Raw genomic sequence first — 27,191 nt, forward strand, 5'->3', positions numbered from 1 at the left:
GAATCATTGGTTAGCTGCCTCCTGCATGCCCTCTACTGAGGATTGAGCCCACCAACCCAGGCATATGTTCTTGACCGGAATCAAACCCGGGACCCTTCACTTCTTGGGCCAATGCTCTATCCACTGAGCCACACCAGTTAGGGCTTAATGTTGTTTTTGATTAATTTGAGTCAGTGGTTTTGAACCTTGGCTGCACATTGGAATCACCTGGGAATCTTTTTAAAATCCTGATTTCTGGGCCTCATCAACCGGAAATTCTGTTTCTTTGTTACTCATGTTGTGGCCCCACACCATAACAAAGAAACAGAATTTCTGGAGGATGAGGCCCAGAAATCAGGATTTTAAAAAAAGATTCCCAGGTGATTCTAATGTGCAGCCAAGGTTGAGAACCACTGATTTAAGTCAATCTAAGTTTTCCTCTTGTAAGTGACTTAAGCCTTTTTTGCTTAAATGCTTAAAGGATTATTTCTTTATCTTTAAAAAACCAGTGATTTTACAAGTGATGCCTTGATGCTGGCTGTTTTGTCTCAGATTTCCTGGTAATGCATAATAACATGGACTTCAAACATGTAAAAGAAATGGTCTAAATAACAAGTTGAAAAATCCACAATTGTGTGAATTATGACATGGATTCAGTGCATTAGAAAGGTCAGACAAGGGGAATAACGGGCTGAGAGGCAGAGCTTGCAGGCTTAATCATCACACTAGCTTCTCTGTCCACACAGCCCAAGGCAGAAGCATTCAGGTGGGGCAGATGAAGGAGAGGAGGGAGTCCACCTCGTTTTGGACAATGAGCCGCACTGGGTGGATGCTGTCAGGCAGGGCCAGGCTGGAGGTCATTTCCCAGGCATCCACAAAGGCCACACGGAGGTCAGCAAAGGCAGCTCGGAGGAGCCGGTTCACCTGGAGGGTGAACCAGTCACTGCCATACACGGACTTGTAGCCAGTGTTGGCCAGTTTGATGACCACCAGAGTGCGGGGCTCCCGGGCCAGCAGCGCAGCCACAGCTGCCCGGATCCCTGCCAGTCGCTGCACAAAGACGGATGGAGGGAAGGTGGTGAAGTGTGCGCCCAGCCCCAGCACCACCACGGTGTGGGGGCCCCCAGCCAGGCCTCCCAGCTCCTGGACCACAGAGTGCAGGGAGGCCACTGGTGTGCGGAGGGAGCGCAGGGGCCAGCCGTGGGCCCGCCAGTGCAGCACTATGTTCCGAGTGGTCTCTACGGCCATCAGGGGCCCTGTCTGATATGTGACGTGCAGATCCACCGGCTTCAGGGCTGTACGGAGGACAAGAGAAAAGGCTTAGGGGTTAATATAGGACTGTATTTCCTGGTTTAAAAATCTAGCACCATTTTCCTCTATCATTCTATGGCCCAACCATTGATTTTGCTCTCCTTAATCTATAATATTGTCAGTGACCACTTAGTTACCAAGTCTGAAGACCCAGTTCTCAGTCCTTCATCTCCCTGGCTCCTTGAGCATTTTGTCTTATTGATTTTCCTTTGGAATCCCTTCCCTTTCTTAGCAGTGTGTTGTCACTCTCTACAGTCTCCTTGCAGATCTAACACTTCAACTCAGATTCATTCACTGGTTCCACCCCTGTATAAAGGCTTGAGTCAGGCTAGAGTTTCAGGGTTGCCCAGCTTATGTCTTTGCAGAATGGCGGCCAGCCTAGGGGGCCTGAGACTCCTGAGATACAGTCTGTCTGCTTTGTCATGTGCCCTGGCAGAGAGCTATACACACCTACAGGAAAAGGCCCTTACTTTCTTTGCACGAAGTCTCTACCTGCTCGCCCCACCGTGTGCTCCATGGCTGTGTGGGCACAGAGGGGCACCTTTCTCTAGTCCACAGAAAGGTGCCAGATCAACTAGCACAGTCTCTGGTTTTCCCAGCCTCTGTCATAAGCTTCCATTCATCTTTAAAAACAGCTTTTGGCTAGAGAACTCACCCACTCCACCCGGCCATGAGCAGAATTGTCCCAAAATGATCCTGGGAAGTCACTCAACGTTGATGAGACATCGAATTAGTTTCGAGTTAGAGCTCCCTTTTTTCCTAAAGGGAGGGGCTGCATCCAGGCTCACCCTCCAGGGCGGTGGGAGCTTCAACCCTTCAAGCAGGAGTCAATGTCCCACAGGCCTCAAGGTCTCCAGGGGGAGGCAGCAGGTGTTTTCTAACTTCTGTGAGCAAATGGCAGCCCACATGTATCTTGTGCCAAGAAGTTTGTAGGTAAGAAGGAAGAACTATGGTTTGTGTGTGTGTGTGTGTGTGTGGGGGGGTCTCCTCCACTAGAGCACATAGACCCACCCTGTGGGCCCCACGCACCTCTCTGTAGGATGGTGGGAGGACAAGTGGGGGACGGGGCTGGGAGCTGATGCTCTTCCTCTCCTTGACTCTCAGGTTGCCCCTTTCTCCAATAAAGCTTATCCCTTAATTCCTGTTATGTTATATTATGGAGTTTGTGCCTGAAAGGCAGAGACCCCGTGTGACACTCTCACCTCCTTGAACATCTATCTTCAGAGGAATAAATACCAAAGTCTGTCTGAAGCTCAGACATCTAAATGCACTTCCAATCCCATGTCTTCAAATGCCTCATCCACATGCTCCACAGAAACCCCTCCCCCCACTTTTTAATCCAATATGAAAAGGTATAAAATAAATATGTCATCTTCTCTCACTCCTGTCTCTTGCTCCCGTATCTAGTAAGCATGCCAGTGACTTTTATTCTGAGTTCATTTTATGGTTATCCATAGTGATCTGACCACCTCCCTTCATTGCAGAGCCAATCAGTTAACAAGACTGTGAGTTTTTCCAGCATATTACTTCCTTTACTGCTGTTACTCTGTTTCTTGTTCCAATTTAGCCTCTCTTCACCTCACATGTTGACCATGCAATTGTCTTATGACTTGTCTTTGATCTTTCTTTTTCAACCCAGTCTATCCAACAAACCAAAAACTGCTTAAAAACAGTTGGTGTCTCCCAAATGTCACAAGACAAAACCCCTGGTTTCTCTACAATTATTTTCTTCAATTCCAACTCTATTCCTCCAGGATCCCCCAAGCAACTAATTAGTTCCGGCCAAGGCTATCTATTCATGGCTCATCAAACATATCTACTCTCCTGTTAGAGCTTCTGATTAATTATTGAGATTATGCATAATCTGGGCATTGTTTCCCATCCCTTCCTTAAGGGAATCAGGCGTCCTGTCCTTTTATATCACTCTCCTGAATCCAGGTAGATGCTTTATGCCTTCTCAAAGCCCTGGTTCTGCTCTTTTTCTCTTAGGAGTTGTGCCCTCTCCCCTCACGGCCACTCACAAGGCACAGTGTCACGCAGATACTCCCACCACTGCCGCAGCGTGGAGTCCCCCATCATGTGGACGACGTGACCAGCCAGGCAGCCCAGGATGCTGTCAACGGTGGAGAAGGAGCGGCCAGAGCAGGAAAGAGAGTGCCACACTCCTCGGTGGAAGAAGCCAGAGGGCTTTGGGCCCAGGATCCCAGGATGGCACAGTTGTTTGGGGGACAGCACTGGAAGCAGTTGTTTGTAAGCAAAACAATCAGTGGGCACAGAAGAAAACTAAAGCTACAGGCACGGGGTAAGTGCTGCCTTTTCTGTAGGCCCCAGTGCTACTTACCCAGGCTCCTATCGCTCTCCTTGGCCACCCAGATTGGAGAAATACCCTGAGGGAGGACCTTGTCTGTCACATTCCTGAAGAGAAACCAATTGGCAAGAAAGGAATCCTTAATGGAAATGTGTTATAGGAAGGAATCTTGGGCTAAGGTGAAATGGAGGTTCTTGGGGAAAAGGAAGTTCTCAGAGTCAAGGGCATCTGTCCAGAGTCAGGGCTTTTGGGAGACAGTGAGGGCTCTAGGACTAGAGAGGGGCTAGAAACTAGAGTTCAGGGATCCAGGCTTTTTGACTTTCCTGGCCTCAGGATTTCATCAGTGTGGAAAGCAGATGTTTTAAAATGTACCTAGGAGTCTGGTGTGACTCAGTGATTGAGCATCGACCTATGAACCAGGAGATCATGGTTTTATTCCCAGTCAGGGCACATGCCCAAGTCCTGGCTCTATCCCTAGTAGGGAGCATGCAGGAGGCAGCCGATCAATGATTCTCTCTCATCATTGACATTTCTCTTTCTCCCTTCCTCTCTGAAATCAATAAAAAAATATTTTAAAAAATGTACCTAGTATTTTGGTTTTATTTAGATATGGTAAGGTCAATAGATCAGGAGATGATCGCCATGGAAAAAATAGTGGTACAGTCCTGAGACGCGAGGACATGATGCTCCATGCAGGGCCACATGGGGGAAGCACCAGGGTTGGTCAAGAGGCATAAGGAGCAGGAGAAAATGTGGGCAAAAGTCTTTATTGTGTTTTTTGCAGGAAGGAATGGGTGAGGAAAGGTTAACAGCTGAGTAGGTTTAGGAGTGAATAGTTTGAGTAATTTCAGTGGGCTCTGGGCTATAGGGGTAATCTCTAGTTGTCTGGTACTTGGTCCTGAGGGACTTCAGGCAGGGAGATGGTGTCTGGCTGCCAGAGCCTGATAAAAGGAAGAGGAGTGGTGGTGTGGACTCAGGAGGGGTGGGTTGCGTATCAAAGGTGTGCTCAAGACAAGTTGTTTGATATCTCTAGGAGTCAGCTAATCCTGGAGGGGCAGTCGTACAAGGCCCCAAATGTCAAAGCATCACAAAATATAGAACTCTAAAAACATGACTTATAGGAGAAGGTGATTGGGGCATTTGACAAGAAGTCTTAACTCTCCTGTTGGTCTCACTGAACTCACTCCAGTTGGGCTTTCCCTCTCACACTCACTCTCAGAAATGGCAAAATTCATTATCAGTTCTCAGCCCTTGTCATTCCTGACCTTTGTCAGCCCAGCAGTAGCTCCCTCCTCCTTGAGGCTTGTTTTCCTCTTGGTTATCAGGACACCTCCCTCTCCTGGTAGCCCCTTTTGCTAGCCCCCTTCTCCTCAACCTCACTCCTCTATTGCAGTCACATTCCCTCCCTTGGTGGTCCCACTCCACTTCCTGACTTTAACTTTCACATTTAGATCTCCAGCCCAGTTTCTCTGTCAAGTCCAGATTTGTGTATCTGCCCATCTGTCCAATGACTCCACCTGATGTCTGACACATGTGACCACCTGCCTCACCCAGAGTTTTCCCCACTTCAGCAGATGGCAACTCTGTCATTCCAGGTGAGCAGGCCCCAAACCCTGTGCCATCTGAGAGTTCTCACTTTTTAGTACATCCCATGTCGTATCTCTCAGGAAATCCTATGGGTGCTGCTTCAGAATATATCTAGAAGTGAATCCCTTTGACACCACCACTGCAACCTGAGGTCAAGGCCTCCTATTTTTCGTTCTCCCTGCTTCTCCCTTAACCTTCTGTAATCCATTCTCAACACGGTGGGCCAAGACACGCTTTAAAAATGTAAATCACATCAAGTCCATCTTCTGCTCAAACTCCTGCAGTGATCCCTTTTATCTTATACAGCAAAACCTAACATATTTAGAGAGCCCTTCCTTAATTATGCCACGTCCTTCCCGTAATCTCGCTGGTCTTTTCACCCACCACCTCCCTATTCTTTTTTGTTTTTAATGTATTTTTATTGATTTCAGAGAGGAAGGGAGAGGGAGAGAGAGACAGAAACATCAGTGATGAGAGAGAATCACTGATTGGCTGTTTCCTGAATGCCCACAATAGGGATCGAGCCTGCAACCCTGGCATGTGCAGGGTTGCACATGACTGGGAATCAAACTGTGCCCTCTTGGTTTATAGGTCAATGCTCAACCACTGAGTCACGCCAGCTGGGTCCACCTCCCTATTCTTTACTCCATCTACCTGTCTGTCTTCCTTAATGTTCCTCAGACACTACTAGTCATACTGCTGCACACTCTCTGCCTGGAACCCTCTTCTTCCAGGTATATCCTTGGCCAACTCTCTCATCCCCCTTGAGTCTTTGCTCAGGTGTCTTCTTCTTCTTTTTTTCTTTCCTTTTTTTTTTTTTTGTAATCCTCACCTGAGGATATTTTTTCATTAATTTTTATTTATATATAAATTTTTATTGTTTAAAATATTACACATAGTAGTACATATATCTTCTCCCCCCCCCCATTGACCTTCCCCCAGTCTCCCCTTTTTTTTTCATTAATATTTAGAGAGAGTGAAGAGAGGGAGAAAGGGGGGGGGGAGAGAGAGAAACATTGATGTGAGAGAAATATATTGATTGGTTGCTTCCCACATGTGCCCCATCCAGGGCTAGGGATGGAACTTGCAACCCAGGTACATCCTAGGTACATGCCCTTGACCTGGAATCGAACCCGAGACCCTTTAGTGTCCGAGCCGACACTCTATCCTCTGAGCAACACCGGCCAGGGCAGATGTCATCTTCTTAACGAGGTCTACCCTGATCCCCCTATTTAACATTGCAACCTGCCCTGGACATACTCCTAATCCTCACCTCCTCCATATTTAAAATTTCCCATAGTACGGATCTTCTTCTAACATCCTATGTAATGTACTTATTGTTATGTTTATTGTTTATCATCTCTTTCTTCAGTCATATGTAAGCTTTACCAGGGCAGGGTCCTTGTCTGTTTGTTCACTGCTGCTTTCCAAGTGTCTACTGCAGAGCCATACTCATAACGGGTGTGCAGTAAGCATTTGCTAAAAGAAGGGATAGACTGATTGAAGAGGTTGTGTCATAGAGGAGAGGGAATTTACTTTCAGAGAGGAGGAGGAGGAGTGCAAGAAAATATTCCTGGAATTTTGAAAAGATGTGCAAGCATGGCCTATCCTAAGAGTGTTAGGGCCCTGGTGGCCCATAGAGGTATAAAATTTCAGGAAGCAGGTGTGGGATTATTCCAGGGGCTCTGGACCCAGTTGGAGATGCCTGTCCTAGCAGAGCTCAAGACCACACAGGCTTGGACAATGGACACTTTGAAGTGACCAGTGTGGGCAGTTGACTAAAGAAGGAAAGATCCCCCATGATCAAGTGTCAGTTCCTTGGCAGAGCCCTAGACAAGGAGAACACTCCTCACCAGCCCTGTTGCAGCGGTCCTCAAGATTCGACTAAAGTTGATGTAAAGAAAACACTTGAGCTTGGGTTGCAAATTCATGCCCACTGCACATTTGTCGCATGTGTGATTATCTGTTTAATGCCTGTATTCCATCAGTACACTGTCAGCTCCTGCAGGATGAGGCCATCCTGCCCTGTTCTCCTCTCCCCAGCACCTCCAGGACTTTGGATGGTATCTAGCACAGAGTTGGGGGTGGGATAAGACTCAAGAGAAGCAAACATCTGAAATCAGATGATAAAAGTTCTAAGCCCTTTACACACATTAATTTATTAGTTTCTTCCACAAGTCTATGACAGTGGTATTATTATTATCCCCTTTACAAATTAGAGAACAGAGGTACAGAAAGGATAAGTAACTTGCTAGAGGTCACATGAATACAAGCTGGCAAACAGTGACAGTTGGAGAAGGGATTCAAACCTCACAGTCTCACTCTGGAGACTCTTGGGTTTTCCTCCAAGCAACATCCTGAGACTAGGATGTCAGTATTGAATCTTAGATTTATTTCCAGTTGACTAATGCAAATGAGATAGGTGGTTCTCCCTTTCTGACCAAAGGGAGCATGAAAATTGGTCCTGGTGCTAAATTTTTATGTCAGGAGGTAAATGTTAGTGGGAATTCGCCAGACAAGAAGAGTGGCTGAGAGCCTCCAGAGATGGGTGTCTGGTGGAGCTGGCACCTCGGGTGTCTCCAGCTCAGCTTGCCTTGGTGCTTTATCCTCCTAGCAGCAGTGATAACTTCCATGCTTTTTGGGGTCACAGAGCACCAGACACCTCACCTGTCAGTCCTCCCACCTAAAACATCTCTGCCTCTGGCTCTAGCCTCTTCTCTTTTTTCCTCTCAGAGGGGGTGTCCCGCCACTTCTTCTCTTCCTCATCCCACCCCCACCCCCAGCCATCTTCTGGGACCCTGTTTTTGCTTCCTTCCCCTACTGTCTCTCTACTGGAGACCAGACGCCTAGGTGTTCCATTTTAAAAAATGCTTCCCTCATCCCTGGGGTCTCTCCAGCACCTGCCTCTGATCTCAAGGCCAGAAGGACTCACTGTGAGCAAGTCTCTTTTCATGGTCTCCTCTCCCTCAATCCCATTCTCTGTCCACCCAGGAGGCTTGCTCCCTGAGACTGAGGACAATTCTCAGCCTCTTTTGCTTGGCTTACAGGCTGCAGCCTCTGTTTCTGTCTCACTCAGTGAAATCATATCCATCCTCTCTACTCTCTGACCATACATGCCGGTGACTTCTAAATCTACATCTCTCCTTGCAGGGGCCATCAGAAGGGGGGAGGGGATTAGGACACTTCTCCTTTGCCAGGGGTCTGTGGTTCCTCCTTAAGTTTCAGCTAAATTGTCACCTGCCCTTACCGTCATAGACCAGATGGGGTGCCCTTTCTCCATGTCTTCAAACCACGCAGTGCATACAGTTAAGCACCTATTACACTTCATGTTTTAAAAAGGCATGCATCTCTTCATTGAAAATGTGTAGAAGGCAGGGAAGCTGATGATTATGCATAAGTAGTCAGCACTTGGCATGGGCATATAATAGGTGCTCAGGAGGTGTACATAGTAGGAGTGAATAGAGAATGATAAGGGCAGGGACTCAGGCAGAAGACTCGTAGGGACAAGGATTTAGGAGTTGGGGCAGTTTCCAAGAATGCTGGGTTTCTTACCTCAGCAGCAGGGCCTCCTCTTGTGGTGTGGTCACATTCCAGTAACGTCCACTTGAATGTCCCACCAGTGAGTCGCAGGGCAGGGTGGGTGGTCGAGCGCAGAACCAGAGCTCCCCCGAATCTTCATCCCTATAGTGACAGGCAGACTCTTCCTCTCCAGTTAACAGGGGGTTAATATTGCAAGTCACAGTTTCTTCATATCCTGTGGGTCCCCGAAAATAGCCCATGAAATCGACTGTGGCCCATTGGTCCCTCCAGATTCTTCGAAGAACCCCAACTGCCTCACTGGAGTGGATTAGCCGAACTTGCACCTGGGCCTGCCCAGACCAGAAAAGGGGGAAGGACAGCAGGTATGTGCCGTTCTCCAGATCCTGGACATCCCCAGGGACCCCTGCCTTCAAGTCAGGACCCAACAGCTTTGTCCTAAACAGATCCCCACCGTGGGTCTTGGGCTTGCCCCTATGGTCTCTGGCAATAAGGATGGCCTCCAAGTAGCCTCCCAGGGCATAGCTGGCCTGTGCAGGACCCTTCAGGTGGTAGGTGGAGGTCTCAGGGCTGGTGGAGGTCAAAAAGTCCCCCCCATCTCCTGGAGTCAGAGGCCAGTGCAGAAGGTGGGTTAAGTCTGAGAGCTTCGGGGGGAGAGAGCCAGAGGATTTGCGGGCAGGGCGAGGCCTTGGGGACAGAGGGACAGCACTATCAGGCCAGGAAACCCTGGTATACAAGATCTGTGGGGAGAAAAAGAGGAACCAGTCAGTGATTTTTGCCTCTTCATATTTTTTTCTGTAAAGAAGTTTTCAATTCACCAAACTTAGTCCTCCTCTGCTTGGTGGGTCTCAGACAGGGATCCTATCTGCCTTTCTTTTTGCTGCTTCTGACCCAAAGCTGTTGTCTGAGCCACCACCACACACATCTGTAAATACCATCTCATGTTTAAAACCATATTTCTGTGAGTTTTGCTAAATCCCAGAGAATAAATAACATCTCTGTCTGCTGGTCCCTACTGGCTTCTGCTGACCACCTGCTTACCTCTGACACACATTCCACTGCCACCAGAGGGGGTCCAGGCTTGGACCCACCCCCACCCCTCATTTCTAGCCCTCCCCACTCCTTACAAGTCCATCTTCTCTCTGGACTCCAAAACCAGAGTAAATCCACCTCCCCCTTCTATTTCTCTTTCCACAACCCCTGTCTCTACTAGGCATGTCCAACCTGGACTTAGAAGGAGGAACAGTTGATGGAGTGGATATGAAGGGTCCTGAGGCACAAAGGTGAGCCATGTGCAGAACAAATGGGGTTTGGGGGAGGGAGTAGGCTGGGGCTCCAGTTCTCTTCAGCCCCCAACAAAAATCCAAGTCCCAGGTAAGCACAAACCTAAGTTGGCCTTGCTTCACAGGAAACACCCATACGGCTCAAAATCATAGTACAAGTGCCTAGCAATTCCTCCCAGGGAAGGAAGTTAATCCAGTTAGAAGGCCCATCAGCATTTGGTGGTCTCTAGCATTTATCTACCCTGCGTCTGATTTATTTTCTGACTACACCTTAGCATCAAGGATCTTGACCCTCTTTCTCAGAGTTTCCTCACAGCATAGACATTAAGTTATATAAACACACTCCTGGCCATTTGATATTAGCAGGTCTCACACGGGTCAGGGCACTAGGGATGCCCAAACACCTCTCCTTACATTTCTCCTGGATAAAATCAACATAAGCAGGAAAAAAAATACTTTGGAAGTACATCAGGAAGGGAGAACTGGTACAGAAGGGAAGGGGCAGAAGGAGAAATTTCCTTCATGCAAAGTATTGAGACCTATCCTAGAGGCCCTTAATTAAGTCCCTGGAATTTGAATTTTTCTGTGTCATATCACAGGAGTTGCTGGTGCAGTTTGTGACCGAGAACTGGGGTGGCCACTGTCTGACCAGAGACCAATGTACCATGCGGTCAAAAGACATATGCAATTGGGGAATGAGACATGATATGATGGAGAACCACAAGAGACCACTGATGACTCTGGGAGTGGCTTGGGATTAAGCCCTTTATCCACAGGACCTATTGGAGCCACCACCCCTTCTTCAAGCCAATAGCCAATGAGATGGTCAGCAACTGTGATCAAGAAGCAATGTCCGCTTCACGCAGGTTGGTGATAGGAAGGAACCTGTTTACTTTCAGTTTCTTGGTTTTTCTTCCCAATATCGAAGGGAGAATAGAGGGAAGAAGAATGAGAAAGGTATGTGTGAGCAGAGCATGCCTCTCTCTCCAACTCAAATCAGCGGGCGCCTTAGCTGAACTTGGCAAGAGGGGAGGAAGGAGAAGGGAAGGAGCTTTAAATAGGACATAAGGTCGAAGTTGCAAATGAATAGCACTGAGTCTTAGACAAACAAACTCGACTGATATAAGAATTGAAATTGACTTAAAATGTATGGAATTAGACTGAGATGTGGTTAAGGGAGCTCAAGGGAAGGATAGCATTTAACAGACAGTTGATGGCAACAATGGGAAGAATTAAAATTATTTCAAGTTTATACTCCAACTAGGTCCTCCCTAAACTGGTTGCATGTTCTTTAGTAAGCACCGGCTTCTGGTCCCTGCAGGCACATCGTGGTTTATAGCAACTGTCTTGAAGCTATATTTTAACTGCTTGGGCTTCAACAAGCAAAAACTGGGCATCTGCTATTGACTTTGATCTAACGATCTGTTCCTAAAACTAGAGTTAGATTACCAAGACAAGAGAGCATAGGGGTTTGTTTGTGTTGTATTCCAAAGTATATCACCTCCACCCTAGGTCAGGTTGAGGGGGCTCATCTCTCCAGGGGTAGATAAGAGTTGGTTAAAAAAAAAGGGGGGGGAATGCAAAGAAAAAGGTGACATATAAAGGCCATATGAAGGACAGGAAAATGGACTAATTTAAAAAGCATGTTAAAATATTAAAAGCATAGTTGAAACCTTCTGAAGTGACTAGCGAACAATGGAGAGAAATATCATGCCAGAAACAAACCCTCTTCTACAAAGAATGATGTGACACTGAAATATTTTTGCCGATATTGAGTAACACAGGTTACTCAAATACTGAAAAATGCAAAAATAGGAGAAAGGCAAATGTGTTAGGTAGGAATTGCTTTGGGCTGGTAGTAACAGACACTACCTTCAGTGGCATAAACAAAGGAAGGTTTATTTTTCTCAAAATAACTGTCTGGAAATAGACAATTGGTGGCCTTAGTTCAGTGTCTTAAGGATGTAAGGGCAAGGTCTTTGTGATCTCTTGACAGTTCTCTCCTGGTCCCAAGAAGGCTGCTGGAGCGCCAGCCATCATGTTTACTTTGGGATCAGCAGGAAGGAGGAATGATATAGCACCAAAATAGCTTTAAAAGTCCCATACTACAACTTTTGTTTATGTTTCATTGACCACTCTTGCCTGTAGTGGAGTCTGGACATACAGTCTTCCCCCTTTTCCTTACTGGGCACAGGTTTGGGTTAGTAGGGAAGAATAGGAGAATATTTCTAGAATGAGGCAAAAGCTTCAGAGCCACCAGATGTAGTTCAGGAATCTGCTGAAGATGAAACCAACATGGGCTGAGACAGAAACTACCTCCCTGGAGACATGTTTCATGGGACAAAGCGATTTCCATGCAAGAGGCAGTGGCCATAGCCTTTGCACAGACCACAGAAGACAAAGATATGGTGATGGATTTTGTTCCATCGTGCCACTTGCAGAACCCACAGTGTATGCAGCAATTGGATATCAGGACCATGGAACTTAGTGGGGAACAGGAAATTAAGAAGTTTTAAACATACATGATAGGGGGAAGATGGACCCTTCAAGTAAGAGCTGATGCTGAGGGTCTTGTTACTGCACATTTTCACATGCTTTTTAAATTGGTTATTGCAGATTTTCACATTTCTTGAAAGGAAAGCAATAGCCCACACCGCTTCCTCTGCAAGAGGAAGCAACATGCAGAGGTGAATGTCCCCTGCTGCTGTTGTACGCGCAGGACACCATCCATCACTCCCAGTGGGAGAAGTTTCCCAATAAAATTTAAGCTCATAAGTTGTTCTATGCAGAGCAACTAGTAGTCTGGTGGAGCTAAAACCAAGAAACTTTTCTCTTCTTTGCCTATTGACTTATCTTCAGATACCTCTGAAGCTCAGCTTTGGTCTTCGGCAAAACCAGAGGTTGGATTATATTACGTACAGGGCTCTAGGAACTTTGTTTTCTGGTTTGCTGCTCAGAAGAGGGGGAATTTACCATCATTTTCTAAAGCAAGTGGGTGTGAGTTTTGTGTGGGGATAATATGAGTCCTATTGACATGGAGGCCCTTCTTGCTTCTTTTCTCTCTTCCCCCATTTCTGAACTCTCAGGACCTGCATATGTGAGACACTGATTCTGCATATGTGTGTCTTTTGTGCAGATCCAGCTCTCCTAAAGGCAGGTTTCCAACTGTCTAGATTTGGGGAGAGTGTTTCTGACTGACACTGTTGGTTGCCTAGCCAATATCCCATTTTTATTTGGGGTAGAATAAAGCTACATGTGATACATTATCATCATGCAATACATTATTATTGGTCCAAGCCAATAATAACGTTCACATTCCACATTTTTTTTCAATTTTCTCTAGAGTTTCCCAGCTCTGGTTAGTAAGATATGAGGAGAGATCTGAAGAGAGGTATCAGAGACAGCTTCCACTCACCTAATAAAAGGGACCAGCTTGCTGCCCTATTTTATTTCCACCTGGGATGTGGATTCGGTGCCTGGAGATGCATCAAACATCTTGCAATAAGAAAGGAAAGGCCATTTCAAACCTTGTTTGTCTTCCACTCCCCACATAATCCTGGTGCTGAGTGTCACAGGAAACACTAATATCATGATAGGATCTCTGGCTCTTTCTTTGTGTCATGATGCTGAGCTGGCACAGTGTGGGATAGGAGTGTTCTTGGAAGCCATTCCTATTCCAAGACATTTAGCTATAACTTAACTATACGCAGGAATGACGGAAAATCACATTACATAAAAACTAAATGTTCCTCAATTCAAACTTACTTTAGTGGGCTCTAAAAAAAAAAAAAAAAGAAAAAAAAAGAAAAGAAAAAGAGAGCCTCTGACCACTCCAACATCACCTGACATGAAGGAAGCTGTAATAGAAAGATACTGACCTTACCACGTTGAGATTAAAATATTTTACTATGTAAATTTTACAAAAACACATGACAGTGTTAGCATCCTTCCCAAGGTCTTGGAAGAGATCTATATAAATGAAGGACTCTGAAACTTGGCTTCCTGGCAAATATACCTCAGGTTATGACTATTGCAAAGCCAACTCTGCCCCCAGTTGACTGCAATATGAGATACCATAATTTATAAGACACATCTCAATTTCAGAAATGTTCAAGTATGAAAAAATAAACATCTTAGAATTGACAAAATATGGTATTTGCAACATATATAATAGACAAAGGATTAAACCCAGAAAACAGGAGGAATGAACACAAATCAACATGAAAAAGATAAATAATTCAATACAAAAATGGGCAAAGTATATAAACAGGCAATCTATACTACACTGAGTGGCCAGATTATTATGACTGGCCAGATTATTATGACCACCCCATCAGTACTTCATTGACACTTCCAAAAATACTGAATATTGAAAACTTCCTAAGCAAATACTCTCAAGGTTTTATTATTATTATTATTATTTGCATAACTAATTCACTTCATTGTATTGATGGGTTGGTCATAATAATCTGGCCAGTCATAGTAATCTGGCCACTCAGTGTATATATAATTGTTAATTTCAGAGAGAAAGGGAGAGAGAGAGAGAGATAGAAACATCAATAATGAGAGAATCATTGACCAGCTGCATCCTACACACCCCCTACTGGGGATAAAACCAGAAATCTAGGCATGTGCCCTGACCAGGAATCAAACCGCGATCTCCTGGTTCATAGGTCAATGCTTAACCACTAAGCTATGCCAGATGGCCTAAAAAGGCAATTTATAGAAGGGAAACTTTAAAAAGAAAATAAATGTCAGAAAAAAAAAAAGCTCAACTAATTTAGTTATGTAAGTTAGGAATGGTTTAGCTGCCAATTACAGAAAACCCAACACATAATGGCTTAAGAATGATGGTCTTATTTTTCTCACATAACACCAGGTCCAGGAGTAGGACATCAAGGGATGGTTAGTGGCTCAACAACATCATTCAGAATCCAGACTATCTACTATCTTTATCATGTTACTTGTTGCCCATAGTGCAAGATGGTTGTACCTCCAGTGCTCATGTTCATGTACCAGCAAGAACATAGGGAATGGCAAATTGTGCTTGGTGAATTTTCCCCGTTTAATTAGGGGGGAAAACCACACATTTTTCCAAAATCTCCATCCAGGAGTCTTCCACTTAAATTTTGCTTATGGGAGAGGGAAAGTTCAGTGTCCTCCTACACTACAGCCATCTTAGGCCTCCTCTGCTTATATTACACTAGAGGGCCGGTGCATGAAATTCATGCACAGGTAGGATCCCTAGGCCTGGCTGGCAATCAGGGCCAATCTGTGGGGTGACTGGTGGGGTGATCAGGGGGGGCCCCTGCTGGCACTCGACTTGGCTGGCCTGGAGCTGCCTGCTCGCTGGCCCCACCCCTCCCCACCACCACTGGTCGCCTCCCTCTGCGGGGTGACTGGTGGGGTGATTGGGGGTCCCCCACTCTTTCCTGCCGTGGCTGGCCTGGGGCCTGTGGGCTGGGGGCAGCTCCTGTGTTGAGCGTCTGCCTCCTGGTAGTTAGTGTGTGTCATAGCAACCAGTCCTTCTGCTGTTTGGTGGATTTGCATATTAGCCTTTTATCATATAGGACTAGAGGCTTGATGTACAAAAATTCATGCAAGAGTAGGCCTTCCTTCCCCCAGCTGCTGGCATTGGCTTCCCTCCAGGCTTTGCTCCGGCCACTGCCGCCGGACACCCAGGACCTGGGCTGCTTTACTCTGGCCGCTGCTGCCACCCACCTGTTTCCCCGTGGTTCCCCATTTGCCATTCTGCGATCAGAGCCTACGGGCCGAAGGGGAGGGACCAAGAGGTGGTCAATGCACCTCATAGTGACTGGTTGAGTGGTTGTTCTGGTCATTATGGTCGCTGGCCTTTTATTATATAGGATATCTGTAGAATATGTATTGAAAATACCTTTTGCATTCCTACTATTGATCATTTGTGTCTATTATTTTTTCCTGATTAGTTTGACTAGAAGCTAATCAATTTTATTGATCTCATAGAACCAACTTACAATGAATTGATTTTTTATATTGACTTTCTGTTTTTTATTTTATTTATTTCTGCTAGGATATTTTTTTCCTTTCTTCTAATTTCATAGGTTTTAATTTGCTCTTCTTTTTTCTAGTTTCTTGAGATGGAAACTGAATTAATTGATTTGAGATCTTACTTCTTTTCTGACAAAGACATTTAATACCATAAATTTCCCTCTGAGTATTTCACAAAATTTTATAAGCCTGTTTTCATTTTCCTTCCATTCAAAATACTTTCTAATTTCCTTTCAGAGTTCTCCTTTGACCCATTGGGTTATTAAGAAGTATGTTATTTAGTTTCTAAATATTTGGGAATTTTCTAGAAACCTTTTTGTTATTGATTTCTAATGTATTTCAGTAGTGATCAGAGGACACAACTTTTTATTATTTAAAACATTTGAAGAGAGGGAGAGAGAGAGAGAGAGAGAGAGAGAGGAATTCATTTGTTAAGGAGCACAATATTAGTGACCATAACCAGGTTAGGCCTGGATTTCAATATATATAAGACAGTAGATGAAGGAACTGAATTTCCTTAGTATGAACTGTCTGATTTATGGTAGAAAGTAAAGAGGTTCTGGGCTACAAGAGGACAGGGTAGTCCAAAAACTTATTGGTCTATAGTCATATCAGGAAGTCAGTCATATCTTGGGGCAACCTTTTCCTCTTTCTCTTAAGATAGAAACTCTATTCTGATATATCACTTCTCTACTGAATTCCTGTTTCCTGTTCTCTGATACAGACCTGAGTTGGACTAAAAATAAGAAAGGATATTTTGTCCTTTGTTCAAATGGTTTTCCTTTGTAAACACATAGATTTATGTGTTTGAGTTTTCTTTTACTTGTTTCCCTTAATTATTTCTGGTAAAGCTCCTTTTTTTTTTTTTTTTTAAAGAATTCAACTTTTTTTTACAAAGCAGAAGCAAAAGGAAAAGGAACCTTTTACATGTGCACCAGGTAGGAAGAGGGAAGAGGGTATCCTTAGACAAGGTATGGAGGTAATAGTGGCCTTCTTAGTTTTAAGAACTGGAAAGAGCCAGGAGAATTAGGACAGAAATATAACAATTCAGGGATATAGAAAGCATAAATAGCTTAGGTTTCTACTTTCCCCTCCAATAACTCTTTTGGGCTAGTGTTTTGGATACTCTTACAGCTGCTTCTACCTGATACTATGTGCTCATTCTCTCTCTATGAACTAGTCCCTCCATGACACTTCTGTTCATGGATTAGAAACAGGAAAATGGAATGTCGAAATGGAGAGCCTCTTTTGCCCAGAAAGTAACTGGTTCATGCTCTATGGATAGACAGAGACAAGTGGAAAGAGGCGTACTTACCCAAATTGCAATGACTGATCCCACAACCACAATCTTGTGCCCCTTGAGCTGCTTGATAAATAGGTCTGTAGAAGCCTGGACTTGTTTGCTAGACATCTGGTATGTGACCAAGACACTAGGTAGATAAAAGTGTAAAACCAGGAGGAATGACATCATAAACATGATGAAATAAGAGTTTCCTACCACTTACCTACTCAAAGAACATCAACTCTGGTAATCATCCATGGATGAGAAGGCTTTTGTAGAAGTTCAGGTAGCCAGTGGAGAAGTTGCATCACACCCTTAGAGCAATTATGATCCAGCAATTCTAGTCATGTCCACAAAAATCTTATGTGAGAATGTTGATAGCTGCCATATTCATAATATTCCCAAATTGAAAAAAAAGTAAATATCCACCAATGGAAAAATAGATAAGCAAGTTTTGATAGATTCATAAAATAAATAGCACTCAGCAATAAAATAAAACAAGTGTCTGGCCTGTGTGGCTCAGTTGATTAAACATTATCCCAGGCACTGAGAGGTCGTCGGTTTGATTCCCGGTCAGGTCACATGCCCAGGGCACATACAGGCTGGATCCTGGGTGGGGGGCATGAAGAAGGCAGCCTTGTTTCTCTCCCATTGATGTTTCTGTCTCTCTCTCCCTCTCCTTCCCCTCTCTCTAAAATCAATAAAAATATTTAAAGTAAAATAAAACAACTGATAAATGCAACAACAAACACAAAAGGTAGATATTACATGATTCTCTTAATAAGAATTCTAGAAGCAACAAACTAATCTATGATGATAGAAATCAGAATAGCAGTTGGCTCTAGTGAAAAGAGTTGACTGGAAGGGTGCATAAATAAAATTTATAGTGTTCTGTAATGTCCTTTATCTTGAATTGGGTGATGATTGTATGAATACTTACATTTGTCCAAATTAATTATACACTTAAGGTCTGTGAATTTGACTATATATAAATTATATCTCAGTAAAAATGAGGAAAAACAAAGATTAGAGAAGGAAAATATGTGTATTCATATAACTCATAACTAACTTCTGGACAATATTAACATAATGGAGGTGGTGCATGGGGTAAGATTAAGGGATGTGATAGTATTTGTATTGTTCAGGAGTGAGTATACAGATATTGATAGACTTAAGAAAACAGGGGTAAGTAAACATAAGTGTAACAACATAAGACTAAAATTAGAGCCTCCTCAAAGTATTCCAAAAAATCAAGAGGAAGGAAGACTTCCAAGCTCTTTTTACAAGGCCACCATTATCCTAATTCCAAAAACAGATACTCTATAAAGAAAGAAAATTATAGACCAATATCCCTGATGAACATAGATACTAAAATCCTCAACAAAATATTAGCAAATCAGACCCAGCAAAAATAAAAAGATCATACACCATGACCAAGTGGGATTTATTCCAGGGATGCAAGGTTGGTACAATATTTGCAAATATTACCATAAACAAAATGAAGGATAAAAATTAGCCCTGGCTGGTTTGGCTCACTGGATAGAGCGTCGGCCTTGGGACTGAAGAGTCCCGGGTTCGATTCTGGTCAAGGGCATGTACCTTGGTTGCAGGCACATCCCCAGTAGTGGGTATGCAGGAGGTGGCTGATTGATGCTTCTCTCTCTATCCCTCTCCCTTCCTCTCTGTAAAAAATCAATAAAAAAATATTTAAAAAAATTATTTGATCCTATCAATAGACATGGAAAAAGCACTCGACAAAATCCAGCTCCTATTTTTAAAAAAATTCTCAGCAAAGTTGGAATAGAGGGATCATCCCTCAACATAATTAAAACCATATATGACACACCTACAGCCAACATTATACTCAATGGACAAAAACTAAAAGCATTTCCCTTAAGATCAGGAACAAGACAGCGATTTCCACTTTCACCACTCTTATTCAGCATAGCACTAGAAGTCCTAGCCACAGCAATCAGACAAGAAGAAAAAATAAAAAGCATCCAAATTGGGAAGGAGGAAGTAAAACTGTCATTATTCACAGATGACATGATACTATACATATAAAACCCTACAGACTCCACCAAAAATGATTAGATTTAATAAGTAAATTTGGCAAGGTAGTAGGATACAAAATTTATATCCAGAAATTGATGGTGTTTTTATACAGCAATAATGAACTCTCAGAGAAACTAAAAAAATTATCTTATTTACTATTGCAATAAAATATAAGATATCTGGGAATAAACTTAACCAAGGAGGTAAAAGACCTGTACTCAAAAAACTATAGGATACTGAAAAAAGAAATAGAGGGAGATACAAACAAGTGGAATCATATACTGTGTTCATGGATTGGAAGAATTAACATCATTAAAATGTCCATACTACTCAAAGCAATCTATAGACTCTATTAAAATACCAATGCCATATTTCACAGAACAAACATTTCAAAAATTTGCATGGAACCAAAAAGGCCTCGAATAGCCTCAGCAATCTTGAAAAAGAAGAACAAAGTTGGAAGGATTGCAATATCAGATATCAAAATATACTACAAACCCATTGTAATCAAAACAGCTTGTCCCTAGCCAGTTTAGCTTAGTGGTTAGAGTGTTGGCTCATGGACTGAAGGGTCTCGGATTTGATTCTGGTCAGGGGCACATACCTTGGTTGCAGGCTTGATCCCTGGTCGGGGTCAGGGCCTGTGTGAAGGGAACCAATAGATGTGCCTCTCTCACATCAATGTTTCTCTCTCTGTTTCTACCCCCCTCTCTTAAAAAAAAAATCAATGGAAAAAATATCCTTGGGTAAAGATTAACAAAAAAACAACCACAAACATAAACAAAAACAAAAACAAAACAAACAAAACACACACACACACACACACACACACACACACACACACACACACAACCCACACCAAAAAAACCCCAGCCCAGTACTGGCACAAGAACAGGCATATAGATCAATTATACAGAATAGAGACCCCAGAAATCAATCCATGCTATTATGGTCAATTAATATTTGACAAAGGAGGCAAGAGCATACAATTGAGTAAAGACAGTCTCTTCAACAAATGGTGTTAGGAAAATTGGACAGATACATGCAAAAGAAGAAAGGAAGAAGAAAGAAAGAAAGAAAGAAAGAAAGAAAGAAAGAAAGAAAGAAAGAAAGAAAGAAAGAAAGAAAGAAAGAAAAAGAAAGAAAGAAAGAAAGAAAGAAAGAAAGAAAGAAAGAAAGAAGGAAAGCAAGGACGGAAGGAAGGAAGGAAGGAAGGAAGGAAGGAAGGAAGAAACTAGACCACCAATTTACACCATACACAAGAACAAACTCAAAATGAATAAAAGACAAATATAAGTTGAAAAAAATCATAAAAATCCTAGAAGAAAACATAGGCAGTAAAATCTCAGACATCTCACAAAGCAGTATTTTCACCAATATATCACCTAGGGCAGTGTTGGCGAACCTATGACACGTGTGTCAGAGGTGATACGTGGACTCATTTTTTTGGTTGATTTTTCTTTGTTAAATGGCATTTAAATATATAAAATAAATATCAAAAATATAAGTCTTTGTTTTACTATGGTTGCAAATATCAAAAAATTTCTATATGTGACACGGCACCAGAGTTAAGTTAGGGTTTTTCAAAATGCTGACACACCGAGCTCAAAAGATTCACCATCACTGACCTAGGGCAAGAGAAACAAAGGAAAAAATAAACAAATGGGACTACATTGAACTAAAAAACTTCTGCACAGCAAAAGAAATCATCAACAAAATGAAAAGTGACCCACTGTATGGGAGAACATATTTGCCAATGATACATCTGATAAGAGGTAATTTCCAAAATATATAAAGAATGTATACAACTCAACACCATGAAGACAAACAACTCAACAAAAATTGCGCAAAGAACCTGAATAGACACTTCTCCAAAGAGGATATACAGATGGCCAATAGACATATGAAAGAATGCTCGAAGTCACTAATCATCAGAGAGATGCAAATTAAAATGACAATGTGGTATCATTTCACACCTGCCAGAATGGCTACCATCAAGAAATCAACAAAGAGCAAGTGCTGGCGAAGATGTAGAGAAAAGGGAACCCTACTACACTGCTGGTAGAAATGCAGGCTGGTGCAGCCGCTGTGGAAACAGTATGGAGTTTTCTCAAAAAATTAAAAATGGAATGCCTTTTGACCCAGTGACTCCACTTCTGGGAATACATCTAGGAACCCTGAAACACCAATCAGAAATAATGTATGCATCCCTATGTTCAGAGAGAGCAGTGTTATTTACAATAGCTAAGATCTGGAAACAGCCCAAGTGCCTATAAGTAGATTAGTGAATAAAAATGCTGTAGTACATTTACATAATGCAATACTATGCTGCTATAAGAAGAAGGATCTCTTACATAGATGGACCTGGATGTTATTATGCTAAGCAAAATAAGCCAGTCAGAGAAAGACAAATATCACACGACCCCACTTATATGTGGAACACAACAAAATAAACTGACAAACAAAATAGGTCCAGAGGCAAGAATGCAAGGAACAGATTGACAGATCTCAGAGGGGAGCAGATTGGAGGGACGGGAAGAGATTAACCAAAAAACATACACTCATATGTGTACAGCCCATGGACACAGACAATAGTGTGGCAAAGGCCTGGGTTGGGGTGGGGGCTGGATGGAGGGGGCAAAGTGGGAGAAATCTGTAATACTGCCAACAATAAAAAAATAAATTAAAAAAAGACTAAAATAGAATGTAAAATGTTCAAATCATCAGAAAAAAATTGATTCATTCATTGGAAAGCAGGGAAAGAGAAATAAAGTATAATGAATGAGAAATGTGAAATAAGTTGGAAGAAACGAGTCCTAATTTATACGTGATCATGGCAAAAAATGTAAATAGACAAAGGAGTACAATCAAGAGCATCTGGTCTCGGTGGACATCTCACTGAGAAGAAGGGACTGTGTTTACCACACCCAACCTCTCCCAAACTAAAAGTGTACTTTTATGGAGAAATTATCTTCCTCCTCCTTTGAGGCTGGACCTCAGAGAAGGGCAAGGGCAAGATTACGTGGGGGCAAAGGCAGGCATACTCCTAGGTGTGCTTTGGTGGCTGGTGACCTGTTTAAGTACAACAAGATTGAAGAAGGACCAGGTGGCCCAGGAGCAAATCCCAGGAGGGCCCAGGGGACTACTTTATGGGGCACCGAGGCTCAGGGGCTTATTCAGGTTGCCTACAGTCAGAGAGAGATGTATGTATTCCCTGGAAACCTGGCCTGGAGCTTGAGAAGCAGGCTTTCCACTGTCCAGCATGAATCCTGGGAGTGGCAAAGAGCTAATGCCACTTGACTCAGTGACAACCTGGCTCCAGTTTGGGGGACTATCAAGCTGAGGATAAACTGAAACTGCTTTTGACCCTCTGCATTAACTTCTGCCTGTTCTCTACTGTAGAGCTGCAAAGAGCCCTGGGCTAGGGGACAGTATAGCAAATGAGTGGTGTCACCAGTATCATTGTACTTTTCCTTATTATTGTCACCAATAGCATCCGTGCAGGGATTGAGTAAGATATGATATGCAAGTGTAATTTAAATTATGAGGCCCCCCCCACCCTGGCCAGTGTGGCTCAGTTGGTTGAGTCTTGTCCCATGCACCAAGAGGTTGCTGGTTCGATTCCCAGTCAGGGCACATGCCCAGGTTGCAGGCTTGATCCCCGGTAGGGGGCATGTAGAAGGCAGCCAATCAATGTTTTTATCTTTCTCCCTCTCCCTTCCTCTCTCTCTCTACAAATCAATACAACGTATTTTTTTTAAAAAATTATGAGGCACTATAAAAATGCGAAGCAGTAACAACGCAGGAATACAGTATAGTAGCAACACAGGTCACCTGGGCAAACTTGGTGGCTGGTGACATGTTTAAGATCCACCCAAATGAGGATGGAAGGCAGGAATAAATGTATGAAAGAGATTCCATCCCCCATCTGCTATTAGCAAACTCCAGATACACTCCATGTTATTTCTTCTTTTAAAACAAAAAAAATTTTTTTTATTGATTTCAGAAAGGAAGGGAGAGGGAGAGAGAGAAACATCAATGATTGAAGAGAATCATTGATCAGCTGCCTCCTGCATGCCCCCTACTGGGAATTGCAGGCAGGACTATTTCTTTTCTTGAAACACTGTTGGTGGGATCTTAGCCTCCAATTCTACCTACCTTCTCACCCTTCTCACCTCTATTAAGCACCTAGAAATTTCACCCTTACCTTCTTGTATCTATAATGTTGTACAGACATCCTTAAAATCTAAAAGCCACCAACAACCTGGCTGGCGTTGGTTGAGTGTGGACCTATGAACCAGGAAGTCAAAGTTTGATTCCTGGTCAGGTCACATGCCCGGGCTGTGAGCTTGATCTCCAGTGTGGGGCATGCAGGACAAGGATTCTCTCTCATCATTGATGTTTCTATCTCTCTCTCCCTCTCTCTTGAAATCAATAAAAAATATATTTTAATAATAAAAATAAAAGTCACCAACACGGCTCTAATAAACCCAGTCATCCTGCACTCTTAGGCATCTGCTTCCAGCATGAATACCACATCATGTTTATTCAACATCTTAAACCAAAGGCAAATAATAAGAGAACTTAACTTAGGGCAGAGACAGTGATCACCTCTCTGACTTCATACAGCAGCTGCTGCCTACGCTTTTATTCCTCGCTATCATTTAGTAGGGAGCTTATTTCCTCTTCAGCACTTACTTCTTGTGGCTGATGGAAAACCCAAGAACCCAGCCACTCTTCCTTAGAAATCCAGACATCCTACCACTCAGTTGATCCTTTTCACTCCTGGGACTAGGTTACAGGATCCATATACTCTCCAACGCAGCCTTAGGACCTAAGAAGATACATTCAGCTAGAGAAGATCAAGAAGAGGAATCAACCTAATCGTAAATGATGCACCAGGCAGAGTTATATCATAACTCAAATCCCAAAGGGATGCCAGCAAAGCCTCCGCAGGGAAGTTTGTTCAGCTGATGGGTGAATAAGTTACTACTGTAGATACACTTGAACTTACTTTTGGAATTTGGGTGGCAATCAGTGTACATGATTCCCCAACCAACAATGTATTCAGGGCCATCTAGATGATTACCTTGCATCAGGCAGTGGTCCATTGAGGCAAAAAGGGAGTGGGCACCATAGTGGCTGGGGCCCTGCCACTGCCCACTGTCACCTCCCTCTCTCCTTTGGCGCAGTACATGAATGAAAATGAATATTCAGGAAAAGCATGAATTTGGGCTACAGAACCACAGGGCCAGTGTTGGGCCTATTGCTACAGCACTGTGATCCAAGATACCTTAACCCTGATTCTTGGATCTGCCCATTTGGACACTGGTTACTGGCTTTTGGAAGGTGGACATACAATATCCTATCCTAGAGATACTCCAAATATTCTCAGAATAAAAGATTCATTTCATCCCCTCTCAGCCATGAATCTACTCCCAGTTCTCCTTCAAGATTTCCTGTGCTAATTGTCATCTCTGAGGTCTCTTTATTCATTATATTTCTTAAGTTCTCAGCAGTATTTAAACTGTTGACCACTTTCTCCTCCTTGAAGTCCTATCCAATATTGTTCTTTTTTATAACTGCCTGAGTCTCCTACCTTCCTCACCACTCATACTCAACATTCTATTTGTTAAGCCCTGCACACATCTCTTTCTCAAAGCCAGACCTCATATCTCATGCCCTTATTGTATTCCACACATTAAAAACAGTAATTTGCCCAGATTGTGATTTTATTTTTATTTTATTTTTAAAGTTTTGTTTTTTACGTAGGGGTAGGATACTATATTCTTTCTTTTTTTAAAGATATTTTTATTGATTTCAGAGAGGAAGAGAGAGGGAAAGAGAGATAGAAATATCAATGATGAGAATCATTGATGGGCTGCCTCCTGCACGTCCCCTACTAGGGTTCAAGCCTGCAACCCAGGATGTGCCCTTGACTGGAATCAAACCTGTGGCCCTTCAGTCTGCAGGTCGACGCTTTATCCACTGAGCCAAGCCGGCTAGGGCCAGACTGTGACTTTAATCAATACTGGTTGCTTGATCATTACACTAAATGCCCTGTTCCCTAAACCTGCATCCACCCTTTCATCCTATTTTGCTCTCATTTTCTTTCTGAAATCTAAGCCTTCTTACCTCATTGCAGGATACTTCTCAACACTTCCTGTTCTTTCTCTCATTCCTCTATAAAGTCGTGATTCTTCTCTTCATAGCAATTCACAGGGTAACATCCTGCTGATGGTACCTGCAAACACATGGATGATGTGGCCACTCAAGTGCCCAGAATAAGGTCAAATGTGGGGAAAGGGCAGCTGCAGTAAGAAAGAGAGAACCACACTTCTTAGCAGAATAAACTTAGAGGCAGAGAACACAACAGCAAAGAAGAAATGTGGGAATAAGGCTGTAGGCAAGAGGAGCTTAATGACTGTAGAACAGTTTGGTCCAAACCCCCAGACGAAGAATAATAACTTCCTCTTCCCACTTACCATGTGAGCAGTAAATTTAGCCTTAAGTTTTCTAGCAGCAAGGTCAAAGCTAAAGGATACAAAATGTTTTCTTTCCCAGGAAAGTAAGACACAACTTTGTTAACTCCCTGTTAACTACACGGTAGAAGACACAGGGACGGGAGTTGAGTTGTTTTGGGGAGAACTTGAGATAACAAGGTCCCTGAGGGGAATGGGAGTTTGGCTGAGTAGGATCAGAGTTGCAAGGGCTAAGGGAAGGGAGTGAGGCTCAGGAGACTGCAAGGTAGGGGTCCGGCCTGCTGGTTTCTTTTCAGGTCAGCAGGTTCCATGACAGGCTATGGTCACTTGCAGCTGACTCTTCCCTGAGTGTTCAGGCAAGGCTGGGTGCCAATACAAAATAAGTACTCACCTAAAGCCATATCCAGGTGATTTCCGGCATCTACCTTGTCCAGAGTATACACTGAAAGGCCTGGCTCTAGCCCTGCTACTAGTCCAGGGAACAACTTTGAGCATGGTATATAAAGTCCTCAGGGATCTTCTTGTTCAACTCTGCCATCCGACCTCTTGCCTCAGCCCACTACCGACTTGAGAATATTGTGTAGTTTTGAGCATAACTGTTTCTCCGCTTGGAGTGCCCTTCTGCGACTCTGTGCCTAGGTAATCCACGGTCTTCTTCTCAAACTCAACTCAGGTATCTTTGTGGGATTCTTCCCTAGACCACAAAGGCTGAGTTACGTGTCTGCCTTGTACATTCCCATAGCTCACTTCTATGATAGCATCTAACGTATGAACCTGTAATTACCAGGCACATAATCACAGACTCTGATTAATCCAAGTTCTTCCAAGAAATGGAAGCCAATTCTGGCTGATTAATGAGTAAGGGGTATTAATAAAAGGACCTTGAGTAGCGCACATACTACTGGGAGACTGGAGAAGCAGGCCCAAATGCTAAGCTTCCAGGAACTGTACTTTATGCCACCAGCACCACTGATGTCCAGCTGAGCAGCAGGAGAAATTCCTGCTGTGGTTTACATTCTACCAAGGATGCCCTTTCTATGCCAGGAGCCGGTTCTTGCAACCACCACCACTATTGAAAATTAGGTGCTGTCCTAGATGGTTTTGCTCAGTAGATAGAGCGTTGGCCTGTGGACTGAAGTGTCCCAGGTTCGATTCCTGTCAAGGGCATATGCCCAGGTTTTGGGCTTGATCCCCAGTACGAGGCATGCAGGAGGCAGCCATTCAATGATTCTCTCTTATCATTGATGTTTCCATCTCTCTTTCCACTCCCTTCCTCTCTGAAATGAATAAAAATATATTAAAAATAAGTAAAAAATAAAACTAGGTGCCTCTGTGAC

General features: G+C 43.4%; 1 protein-coding gene across 1 annotated transcript; it reads right to left on the minus strand.

Moving 5' to 3' along the window:
* Window positions 1-339: 339 nt before the first annotated feature.
* Window positions 340-26,629, minus strand: LOC118656063 (NXPE family member 3-like). Its single transcript, XM_036308806.1, has 7 exons — window positions 26,246-26,629; window positions 25,508-25,616; window positions 17,351-17,465; window positions 8,738-9,462; window positions 3,632-3,705; window positions 3,312-3,524; window positions 340-1,274 (listed from the first exon to the last, which is right to left on the minus strand). The coding sequence occupies exons 2-7, from the start codon at window positions 25,549-25,551 to the stop codon at window positions 742-744; spliced, it is 1,704 nt and encodes a 567-aa protein (XP_036164699.1). The 5' UTR covers window positions 25,552-25,616; window positions 26,246-26,629; the 3' UTR covers window positions 340-741.
* Between the last annotated feature and the right edge of the window lie 562 nt (window positions 26,630-27,191).

Source organism: Myotis myotis, unplaced genomic scaffold (genome assembly GCF_014108235.1).
Source record: "Myotis myotis isolate mMyoMyo1 unplaced genomic scaffold, mMyoMyo1.p scaffold_m19_p_5, whole genome shotgun sequence".
Taxonomy (NCBI): domain Eukaryota; kingdom Metazoa; phylum Chordata; class Mammalia; order Chiroptera; family Vespertilionidae; genus Myotis; species Myotis myotis.

What these genes read in the sequence shown, in the direction of transcription:
- LOC118656063 (XM_036308806.1), bottom strand. Translation starts at nt 25,551, where the DNA reads ATGAGAGAAAGAACAGGAAGTGTTGAGAAGTATCCTGCAATGAG. An exon ending in GATCAGTCATTGCAATTTGG is followed by an intron (nt 9,463 to 17,350) that starts GTAAGTACGCCT and finishes TTCTCCCCACAG; the next exon opens with ATCTTGTATACCAGGGTTTC. An exon ending in TCTGCGTGACACTGTGCCTT is followed by an intron (nt 1,275 to 3,311) that starts GTGAGTGGCCGT and finishes TCCTCCGTACAG; the next exon opens with CCCTGAAGCCGGTGGATCTG.